Consider the following 12760-nt stretch of genomic DNA (forward strand, 5'->3'; position numbering starts at 1 on the left):
TTAACTTCAGGACAAAAAAAAAGTTAGCACACTAGCTTTTGAATTTAAAAGCCTTGGAGAATTCTGGGATTTTTTGAGAGAAACCTACCACTGTCATGTAAAGTGAACTATGGAAGCTTTAATTACATTTATAGTTGTGAATCAGGATTTTGATCACTTTTAAATATAAAAAAATTGATGTTCAATATGACATGTGCGATGCCTTATTGAATACCACTACATAGTTCAATGTTCTTATTTTGTCTAAGCAACAACTTTCACTATGCTGTCTTTTAAAAATTTAACTTTAGTTTATCTATATTTTAAATGTACTGTCGTACATATAATGGATTAATACTCAAACTTAAAATATTTTGACAACCATATTTCAGTTCGGTTTTCTTCCTTTGTAATTCCACACATTGTCATTTATGGATTTTAAATGATATTCTAAGAAGATGAGCCATGTGATCCAGCAGACTACCAAAGGTTCTGATAGGGCAAAAATAACTAAGATCCTCTGCTTTATGTGACCATTTCCCCAAGTATCATTTGTTTAAGTCAAGATATGTTTTGGATAGTCCTATTTGGGGCATTGTATAATAATGAATAATACAATATAATAAATAGATAAGAGCTATTGATTCTGAATTAGTGTTATGGGTCCCTTCTCCCCATTGCCTAACACAGAGCCTTTATACATATGAGCCCATGGCTAGCTGTTTGATGAATGAATAAGGCAGTATGCAGTGCTTTTTAAAATAGTTTTATTATTTTTGTAAAAGTGCTTGTGCCAAGTGTAAAACTTTCACACAATACAGAAACCTGCATAGAAAGTAAAAATTACCCATAGGGTCATCCATAACCATTCCTAATAGTTTGATGATTTCTACAAGTCTCCTATGCTTGTGTTCAAGCATACACACACACAAACACACAGTTTTACATGAAGAAATCATATAATCATGCCTCATTGTAATTGTTTTTCTCCACTCAATGGATAATGAATCTCTTTCAATGTCAATAAAATAGATCTATATCATTAATTGTATTTAGTTATGTACTATTGCATTGTGTATATATACTACAATTTACTTAGCGTATTTTCTGTTGATATTTACTTTTGCACTATTTTAAGCAATACTATAATTAACCATACTATAGTTAATATGTTTGTGCATAAAATTATTTTATACTTGTACAGTTATTTCCTTGCCTATATCTATAAGAAATGAGATTGTATATTTTACAGTTAGAAAACATTGTTTACCCAAAACCAAGTAGGTTACGCTTTGCAAAGTAAAAAAAAAAAAAAAAAAAGAAAAGAAAACATTGTTTACATTACATTCTCATGAACAGTATTAAGAGTTTCTGATTTTCCCATAGCATCTTTTGCACAAAAAGGTTTGATAGTCTTTTTCATCTTTATCAAGGTGAAAGGCAAAAGATACTCTATTATCACTTATCTATAGTCTTTGATAGTAGTTAGGCTGCGTATCTTTTCATTTGTTTTAAGCCCATTCCTATTCTTTTATAAATATCCCATTATGTTCATATTTGAGGGTTTATCTGTTTCTTATGGAATTATAAAAACTCCTTGTATATCATGTATATTAATACTTTGCCATGTTGCAAATTATTTTTTCAGTTTATGTTTTGATTTTGCTTGTGATATTTCTATATAGTTAAAATTATTGAGTGTTTATTTATGGTTTTTCTTATGGCGATTTACTTAGAAAGGGTAGAATTGAGGGTTATTTTGTACAACTTTAGTCTAATGCTTTTAATTCTTACATTAAATCTTGAGTTTATCTGGAATTATCTTTGATGTAAGTGGTTAGTAATGATTAAACTTTGTGTCCAGATGACTAGGTAGCACTAATATTTTTAAGTTAAACAATCCATCTTTTCCCTAATTAAGATATGCCATTGAGGCTGGGCGTGGTGCCTCACACCTGTAATCCTAGCAGTCTGGGAGGCCTAGGCAGGAGAATCGCTCAAGGTCAGGAATTTGAAACCAGCCTGAGCAAGAGCGAGACCCGTCTCTACTAAAAATAGAAAGAAATTAATTGGCCAACTAAAATATATAGAAAAAAATTAGCCAGGCATGGTGGTGTATACCTGTAGTCCCCGCTACTTGGGAGGCTGAAGCAGGAGGATCACTTGAGCCCAGGAGTTTGAGGTTGCTGTGAGCTAGGCTGATGCCACGGCACTCTAGCCTGGGCAACAGAGTGAGACTCTGTCTCAAAAAAAAAAAAAAAAAAAATAAAAAAAAGTTATGCCATTGATTGTCTATTAAATCATTATAAGGACTTGGTTCTATTTCCTGTCTCTCCAGTCTGCTTCCTTACTCTCCCTATCTCTTCTAGCCCCAGTATCATACCATTCTTTTCGTAAGTGTGTATCAGTATGTTTTAAAAATAAGACAAATTTTGTCATTACTTTCTTTGTACAGTTGTCTGGGCTATTTTTGCAGTGTTTTTCAGGTGGAACACTGCTTTGAAGCAAACTTCTTATTTTAATGATTGCCTCCCAGGTTTGGAAACTGATGTCTGCATTCATATTTCCCAGTTTGGAGACACAAGCATAATTTTTGCTCATAGGACTACTTTAAGCTTATGATGTATTGGAGTTACTTGAAAGGAGTTGCATATAAGTAAGGGATAACAGTGAAAGATGTTCCTGGAAAAGTAAGTAGGGACCAGATCTGTAGGCCTCTTGAGCCTTGTTTTAAGGAGTTTTAAATTTATTCCTAGGTCTGAAGAGAGTCATTGAGGCATAAAAGCAGGGGTGTGACAAGATCCTATTTGTGTTTTAGAAGGTATTCTATCTATAGTGTGGAGGATGGGCTGAAGAGGGGAAAGACTAGAAAAGAGTAATGTGGGTGAATTATGGCAATGATCACAGAGGAAATGTAATATATTGGAAAAATAGTAAGAACAGGATGTGGGTGAAATGGCAAGGGAGATGGAGATGTCAAGGCAGACAAAATGTTACTAAATGTGTAGAACTGAGGTTGAATATAATTTAATTAACAGTACTCATTATTAATATTACTAGCATTATTATTAACATCACTCATTGTTATATTATTATATCATTACTAACATTATTGTTGACATATTATTGCCTTTTTGGTTAAAGGAGTATTTCTCAATCTTTGTGAACATAAAGACTCCATTTTAATATGAAAAAGTAATGTAGATTGCTTTCTTCCTACAAATGATAGATGTATTCTTAGCAACAGTTGACTTTTCTAATGTTTTCAAGGGACTTTTAATTTTTTTCTCACAACATCATGAGCATATATTATTCATGCATATATTTTGTTAGGGCTAAATAAAGATAAAAATGGCAATAGTTACTGCAATTAAAAGTGATGGAACTCTTATAAAAACCTTTCAAGTCCCCCCCATAAGTCCTTGTGATCTGTAGCCCATGGGTTTAAAAAATTCTTTGTTTTTAAACAATGAATTTGTTTTGAAGATTTTAACTCTAGATATGCAACTTTGTCCCTTCTATTGGAAAAAGTAATTTCACAATATAGAATCTGCTTCTTTGATGAAGGACACATTTCATTAAATAGGAGAAGGAAGTATTAATAATTAACAAATGTATTTAACATAAATAAGAATTTGTTAAATGTAACAAGCCAAAAGCTTAAAATGGTCTAGATAAGTAGAAATGAGGAATTTTAGTGACCTTATGTTTTTCGTCTTATTTTTGTATCATTATATTAATGTAAATAATTTTACAAGTAAGTCACTAGAAGATTTTTTGTTCTTCATTCATTTAATATAGAATTGTACTCTGTACTTTATAGCGTGAACTATATTATAAAAATATTTCTTATTAAAGAATAAATAATATACTGCTGCTACTGTAATTCGTTGAGAGTCAGCAGTCAGGAACTTAGAGTGTGTCTCTTTCCTGCTTATGAAAATTTATAATGCCTTATAGACTTATACTGCTGTTTAATTTCACCCTTCAGAGTAGTCAGTATCTATACAAACACAATTCAGTGATATTATAAAAAAGTTTTCATTAAAATTTAATTGTAATTGATTTTTGTTTTTAAAGGCTCTTTACCTGTGAAAATGTTATTACTTTTATATTTCTGAAAATTTCCTAAAACAGTGAGATTTTATGTTGTTTATTTAAAAAGAATAACTTTTGACATACCATAAAAGTTAATATTAATTTATGTTGGTATTATTTGATGCATTCTGTGTGCAGTATTGTTGCAGTGGAAAAATAATTAATCCAATAAACATAAAAATATCCATATGTGCTGGGCTGGAACAGTGAAGATAAAAAGAGTTTATTAAGATGAAAAAACACATATCTATAAATGTAATTCACCACATAAATATAAGTAAAATAAAGACCATATGATTCTTTCAATAGATGCAGAAAAAGCATTTGACAAAATTCAGCACCGTTTTATGATAAGAATGCTTAACAAAATAGGCATAGATGGGACTTACCTCAAAATGATAAAAACTATATATAACAAACTCACAGCCAACATAATACTGAATGGGGAAAAATTGAAAGCATTCCTACTTAGAACTGGAACCAGACAAGGTTGACCTCTATCACCACTTCTATTCAACATAATGCTTGAAGTCCTAGCCAGAGCAATCAGACAAGAGAAGGAAATCAAGGGTATCCAAATAAGGGAGTAGAAGAGGTCAAACTATCTCTCTTTGCTAATGATATGATCTTATATTTAAAAACCACAAAGATTCTGCCAAGAGATAAATTACTGGAATTGATAAATTCAGCAAAGTCTCAGTTTACAAAATCAGTGTACACAAATCAATAGTATTTATATACACCAACAACAGTTAAGCTGAGAACCAAATCAAAGACTCAGTACATTTCACAAGAGCAACAAAGAAAATAAAATACCTAGGAATATATTCAACTAAGAAGGTGAAAGACCTCTGCAGGGAGAACTATGAAACATTAAGGAAGAAAATAGCAGAGGATGTAAACAGATGGAAAAATATACCATGCTCATGGATCAGCAGAATCAACATTGTTAAAATGTCTATACTACCCAAAGTGATCTACAGATTCAATGCAATTCCTATTAAAATTCCAACATCATTTTTTGCAGATCTTGAAAAAATAATTTTGTGCTTTATATGGAACCAGAGAAGACCCCGTATAGCCAAAGCAATCTTAAGCAAAAAGAACAAATTGGGAGGCATCAATTTACCAGACTTGAAGATATACTACAAGGCTATAGTAACCAAAACAGCATGGTAATAGCACAAGAACAGAGACACAGACCAATGGAACAGGAAAGAGAACCCAGATATAAAACCATCCTCATATTGCCATCTGATATTTGACAAAGAAGACAAAAACATATACTGGGGAAAAGAATCTCTATTCAATAAATGGTGCTGGGAAAACTGGATAGCCACATGTAGAAGACTGAAACAGGATCTGTACCTCTCACCACTCACAAAAATTAATTAATGATGGATAACAGACTTAAACCTAGGCATGAAACTATAAGAATTCCAGAAGAAAATTTTGGAAAAACTCTTATAGATATCAGGCTAGGCACAGAATTTATGAAGAAGACCCCAAAGACAATCACAGTAACAACAAAAATAAATAAATGCAACCTGATTAAATTTAAAAGCTTCTGCACAACCAAGGAAACAATCAAGAAAGTCAATAGACATCTTACAGAATAGGAGAAATTATTTACATGCTATACATCCTATAAAAGGTTGGCAAGCAGAATCTATAAAGAACTCAAGCAAATCATCCAGAAAAAGAAATCAAACAACCCCATTAAAAAGTGGGCAAAAGACATGAACAGAAACTTTTCAAAAGAAGATAGACTAATGGCCAATGAACATATGAAAAAATGCTCAACATCTCATCAGGGAAATGCAAATCAAAACTACAATGAGATATCACTTAAGTCCAGAGAGAATGGCTTTTATCAAAAAGTCCCAAAACAACAAATGGTGGCCTGTATGTGGATAGAGAGAAACATTCATACAGTGTTGGTAGGACTGCAAACGAGTCCAACTTCTGTGGAAAGTAGTATGGAGATACCTCAAAGAACTAAAAGTAGAACTACCATTGAATCCATTAATCCCACTACTGGGGATTTACCCAAAGGAAAAAAAGACATTCTATAAAAAAGACACCTGCACTCGAATGTTTATAGCAGCACAAGTCACAATTGTAAAGATGTGGAAACAACCCAAGTGCCCATCAATACATGAGTTGCTTAATAAAATGTGGTATATGTATACCATGGAATACTACTCAGCCACAAAAAAGTAATACCTCTTGTATTAACCTGGATGGAACCAGGACCATTCTTCTAAGTGAAGTATCAGAAGAATGGAAAAACAAACACTATGTGTACTCACCATTAAATTGGAACTAATTGAGCAATACTCATATGTACCTATGGTAGTAAAATTCAGTGGAAATCAAGTGGGTGGGAGTATGGAGGAGGAGATGGGTAAATTTACCCATAATGGGTACAGTGCACACTATCTGGGGGATGGGCACACTTACACCCTTGACTCAAATGGTACAAAAGCAATTTATGTAACCAAAACGTTTGTACCCCTGTAATATTCTGAAATAAAAAGATGAGGAAAGACACAGTTAAAGAATTACAAAGTAGTTGGAGAACCAGGGAATACATATATTAGATATTGAAATGATATTATATTGAATGTTATAGACAAATATATTTAACTGTTTGTTTATTCATTCAACAGGGGCCTATTTAATGCATACTGTAGTTTAGTAATTCCTTTAACTCAGTGTTTTGCATTGTATGTTGATTGCTGTGTAAAGTCACTAAAGTCTTTTTCACTCACTATTTATTTAAGGAATATGGTTGTTAAAAAAGGACTATGTATTTTAATTAAACTTTGTATGCCTTTTGTCTGCGAGATTCTCATAGAGTATGTTTATAATGATTGGCATATAGCATTAAACTTATATTACATTCTTAGAAGCTGATGCATTAATAACTGATATAAATAAATTTTACATGGAAGATACTATGCTTTTATCCAATTAATTTCTATTTTATTTACAACTCCTAAGCAATATGTTTTTCAAATTCTGACTGCTGCATACATTTTAAAATTCATCTTTTCTTTAAATATCCAAGAATAAAAGCAAAAGAATAAAGCTCAAATTTTAAAACATAGGGTCTCTGTGAGACAATTCTTTATGCCGTAGAAAATCACTGATTGATCACCTTCTCAATGTTGCTCTTCAGTGTTGAATTATACATGGTGTTCTTACAATCATAAAACATCTTCAATTAGATGAGACTAACTAAATTTGCTTTTTGTGCTTATGATGTAAAGATAAGATTTAAATTAACTCCAATAGCAGAGGTTCTTAAAATGGAGAATGTTATACTATTGAATTTAAATAATCTCTCCATGCTTGTCATTTTATATGGATAATATCATAAGACAAGGAATGACAGATTAAGGCCTGCCTAGTGGAGGGAAAACTAAATTACACGACTTTTATTAAGGCATAAATAAACCTATTAACTATTATCTGGAATACCAATTAGTAGAAAGAGCACTGACAATTTTATTTATCAACATTAAACACAATTATTAATTACAGACCTGATGAATCTAGCAGTAAGCAGGCCATGTTGAATATGCTGGGACCTTAAGTCCATTATATGAGAGGGATGATTACCAAAATCCTGTGGGGAAATAAGTAATTGTAGTTGTAAAATTTTAATTGCCTTGGAATAAGGCAAATTATATTTTCTTGTCTGACAATATAAATAGAATGGCATTAAGGTAGTTGTAAATAGGGAATGGATTTATGTTAGATTTTAAAACAAAGAGAATAGTGATGAATTTTGTGTCATAGTATTCCATGTGAATGGCATACTGTAAATATATACAAATTTCTTTAGATATATTGTTTAGTAGGTGAGCTATTTTCTATATTCCTTTTTTCATATTGAAGATAAATGTGGGAGGGATCTTTTTGAGTGAATTACTATAGGCAAATGGGAATTATATAACTGAAAAAATATTTTCATCATATTATGGTCAGCAGTGATGTGAAATGAACAAGCGACAGTCACATTTTTGTATCTTTTTTCTTTTTCTTTGAAGATCCAAATTCCAGAGTTTGTGGACATTTACTCATAGGTGCAGCCAAGAGTTCTTTCGCAAAACTCATGGATAAAATTAGTCTGGCAATGGAGTGTATACCTTTGCGTAGTAGCAGGAGTATTACATATGTAGAAAAAGATTCCCTGGTACAGAGGCTGGCCTGTGGACTTCATAAAGTAAACACACTGGCCCTGAAATACGGTTTCTATGGCCATGTGCCCATAATGGTATGTATATAATATTATTTAATAGTGATCTTAGGACTTATAGATTTAATTTTGAACCATAGTTTAAATTAGTTGTAAATGAATATATCTAGATTTTCTTTAGATTCCGTGTAAACTTTTAATATAATAAATAAAAGTTCTTATGAATAAGGGTCCAAAATATCAAAATAGAAAAGTCATGGCATTAGTTCTGAATTTACTGTTCTCTACAAATATACTGCAACAGAATTGTATGAGACATAAACAGCTGTCAATTTCATTTTCTGGCCATCTAGATTATTTATTTTGTTCAGGTGTTCGTTTCATATAAGCCAAATCATTGATCACATAAAAAAATAAAGTTTTCACCTCTATGTTTCAGTAATAGCTAATACTGTTTTTTTAATAATCTAAGTTACATTTAATTTGGTAAAATGGTCATGCTATGTATTTATTAATACATCTGTAGTCACTGCTTGTAAAATTGCTCTTGTTTAACAACAGAAAAGCACAGCATCATTACAGAAGCAAATATTTGGATTTACACAAAGACTGCACGCAGCAGAAGTGGAGCGCCGCTCACTACGCTTAGAGGTCACAGAATTCAAACGAAATGTGAATGAAATGAAAAAGGAGCTTGACAAAGCCCAGTGTCTCCAAATGCAATTAAATGAATTTAAGCAGTCTGTAAGTTTGTATGACTAAGGAAACTATTGCTTTGGTGATATCTATTTGTTTATCTCTTCATCTTTTTTTTTTTTGCTTAATTATTATTGTGTTTGGTTTTTCAAATAATTCAATCTCATTAATAGAAATTTTTGTCTACAGAAAACTTCCCTCCTAAAATTCCTCCTCTTGAGGCAAACTGATGTTGGTAGGGAAGAAGGAGGGATTTCTCCTTTCTCCTCTTATATTGATATTTTGAGTAAGTTAGATTGTTTAGTATGAAATCAAGTTGCTTTTTCAAAGAAATGTTCAGTTTGTCTAACTTTCATCAAGGATTTATATGTATTGTTTTAGAAAGTAGAAGATAGCTGAAAAAGAAAGGCTATACCATTAGATCAGGATCAAAATGTGTAAATTTGTGAAGCACAATAAAATGAAGATACCTATGTATTCTATTAATATTTGCAGTTGGCTTAGTCATTAACATTGTTGTTTTTATGGGTGTGGTGGCTCATGCCTGTAGTCCGAGCTACTCGGGAGGCTGAGGCAGAAGGATTGCTTGAGCTCACAAGTTTGAGACCAGCTTGAGCAAAGCAAGACCCCCATCTCTACAGAAAATAGAAAAATTATCTGGGCATGGTAGCACATGCCCGTTGTTCCAGCTACTCAGGGGACTGAGGCAGGAGGATGGCTTGAACCCATGAGTTTGAGGTTGCAGTGAGCTATGTTGATGCCACTGCACTCTAGCCAGGGCCACAGAGCAGGACTCTGTCTCAAACAGACAAACAAACAAAAAACTGCTGTTTTTAATGTGGATATAGAAAAATGAGGGTAAAAGATTACCCTGAAACTTCAAACTATATACAATTTATAATAGCTACTGTAAATATGAATATAAAATTTGTTTTTTAAAACTAGCAACTGGCTACTTTTAGTACCCATTCTTTGGGAAACCCCAAACTTTCAAGCTTAACTTCAGTTTAAATGTACTTTTAAATGTATCTTTTGGTTAATTTGGAATTTTGCAGTTTTAACATTTGTAATAACAGAAGCAGTGACAGACAGTATTCAATTATTAATCCTATGATAATGTAAATTGCTAATGTTAATTATTGTTTCAATTAGATATACCTTGAAAGTGCAGAGTCCTATGAATTAGGTATGTTAAGTAAAAATTATAAATTACACTTAAGCAATAGTTTTCTTTTCAGTGAATATCTAAAGACAGCACAGTTTTTTCCTTACTTTCTTAGTTTTTTGCTCAGAGAAGGATAATTTATGAGCTGTTTCAACATTTTTCTGATTATGAAATTAATGTATGATAGCAATAAATAAAAATACAAAAAAGTATTAAGAATAAACTTTATATCACTCTAATCTTACCACCTACAACCAATCACTGTTGAAATGTGGATGCATTTTGTTCTCCACATTTTTCTTTGTGTATATGTGCTTCTGTGTGCCTTTATGCACAGTTGTAGTTTGAAATAATTTTGTATGTACAGTTTACATCCTGATTTCTGTAAATATACATATATTTACTTAAAGTACTGTAAGTATTTTCCTGTACCATTAATTATTAATTTCATTTTAACAGATGTATACTATTCTGTCATATGGGTGTATCAAAATTTGACTGTTTCCCCTCTTCTTAGAAATTAATTTTTTTCCAAAATTTTTTTCCATTTTATTTAAATAATAAAGAACTGTTTATGCTTTTAAAAGCAAGTTGCTTTGGAGTAAGTCTTCATTTGATTTGCTTCCAATCATATATACGAATTAAATTTGGGACCTTGAGAGGGTCCGTCAAAATGGATAGAGACAGTCATTGATGCAATTTGAGATTTAGAATACAGTCAACTCTATTTAGGTTTAGATAATGGCTTTCCAGAAAATTGGAAAATTCTTTATGTATGTTGCTCCCTGGAATGTGTATGAAGAATACTAGATATTCTATACAATTTGATTTCCTACACTAAAGTTAAGTATTAGGAAAACAAGTTAGCCTCTTTGATTAGTTTGAAAGTAGTCAGGACTCAATTTCTAGAATCTAGAAGGTTATTTAGTATTTCAGGAAAAGTTGGTGGAAGGTAACAGAATCCTCTCGTAAGGGCTTTGTTTGAATAACTGGCTTGCAACAAAACTAAAAATATGTTCTAAGAAATGCTTAGTGTGAATCACTTCCTCTGAAGGAAATGCTTAGTCTGAATTACTTCCTATTTTTGATAATTACTTAGTGTATACAACTAATAATTGAGGAAATGAGGTACATCATTTCATCATTTTGCATACGATTTTAAGTTATAAAATTATAAAGTGATTTCTAACATTTAATGATAATATTGACCATGTATCAGACACTGACTCTAAGCACTTTATAGGTGTTGACTCATTCATTCCTTATAATAATTATCTCTCATAAATTAATAGTTAAATACTATTATTATTCTTATTTTACAGATGAGAAATATGAGACACAGAGCAGGCTAAGTAGCTAGCTGGCCCAGAGTCATCCAGTTAGTAGTGGAAATGCCAGGATTTGAACCTAGGTAGTCTGGCTCCAAAACTCATACTTTAAAACACTGTAGTGGTTAATGTTTATACCTAGCTGTGTTAAATAAAGGATTGTTTTATTGAAAACATAATAGATGGAAAAACGATGTTAGTTTCCTCTCACAAATTGGAGAGTGTACCCGTAACCATTCATTTTTCACTGATTTCAGGCAAAATATATTGGAGAAAATAAAAAACCTGTTTATAATTAGTCTTAAATTACAATATAAAGGGAAATATCCTGCCCACCAAAAGCTATTCAGTACTTTTATTGTTTTGAATACTATGTTCATCTACTGACAGTTGTTCTTTAACAACTAACTCCCATGATCTCATGTTTTTTTTTCTTTTCTTTTTTGATTTATTAGCTCCTTGCAATTGCTTTTATATACCATTTCTTTCTTGTTCTACTTTGCTATCCTTACTTCATCCTGTTTACTTGCAGAAGAGTAAACAGAATTGCACCAGTTTCTGGGAGGGATGGATAGAGAAGAGAAAGGCTAAAATTAGCTAAGTTTTTAGGTAAAGGAGAAATTTTGGAGGAGTGGGAAGGGAAGATACATTCTTCCCAGGTACAATGTACACTATTCTGGTGATGAGTACACTAAAAGCCTTGACTTCAGCATGATACAAGCATGATACAATTCATTCTTGCAACAAAAAAACTTGTACCCTCTTAATCTATTGAAATAATTTTTTATAAAAGAAATAGAATTGGAGTACTGAGGAGGGCTGTTAGAGTTGCTGTTCTGAAGGTGAAGGGTTTGGTTATATTAGGCAATGTGAAGGGTAAGACAGCTGTTAAGAGGGAGTAAAAAGATGAATGTTCTGTGAAATCTCAATATTGTACCAGTATCAGTGACATATTAGATATACTCTTAGTAGGTGACTCTCAGGAAATGAGGCAACTTTCTGTGCACCTTGTGATAATTCTCATTAATTTATATTAACTTAGGTAAGTCATTAGGTATCTACTTTTATGCTGTATTATTACCTTTAAAAATTTCTTCAGTGTTGGGGAATGCATAATATATACCCTTGAAAAAGAAAATAAGAGTGAAGTAGCATAGAGGTGGCAGGCAAGGGACCTGGAACCAAAATAAAACTGAGTGCTTATGTATTAATATAATATGGAAGGCCCCATGTAATAAATTTATCCTCAGGCTTAGTTACAGCAAAAGTTTTTCTCTGCATGAACTG

The 12760-nt window shown here is 31.9% G+C and overlaps 1 protein-coding gene across 4 annotated transcripts in view; it reads left to right on the forward strand.

Moving 5' to 3' along the window:
• CCDC171 (coiled-coil domain containing 171) overlaps window positions 1–12760 on the forward strand; it is a 319711-nt gene that overhangs the window by 151620 nt on the left and 155331 nt on the right. For all 4 annotated transcript variants that reach the window (XM_076008755.1, XM_076008757.1, XM_020289349.2 and 1 more), the window contains 2 exons: window positions 8136–8362; window positions 8846–9028. In XM_076008755.1, the coding sequence (XP_075864870.1) occupies window positions 8136–8362; window positions 8846–9028 (410 nt within the window). The remainder of the gene's footprint in view (window positions 1–8135; window positions 8363–8845; window positions 9029–12760) is intronic.

This window comes from Microcebus murinus, chromosome 12 (genome assembly GCF_040939455.1).
Source record: "Microcebus murinus isolate Inina chromosome 12, M.murinus_Inina_mat1.0, whole genome shotgun sequence".
NCBI lineage: Eukaryota > Metazoa > Chordata > Mammalia > Primates > Cheirogaleidae > Microcebus > Microcebus murinus.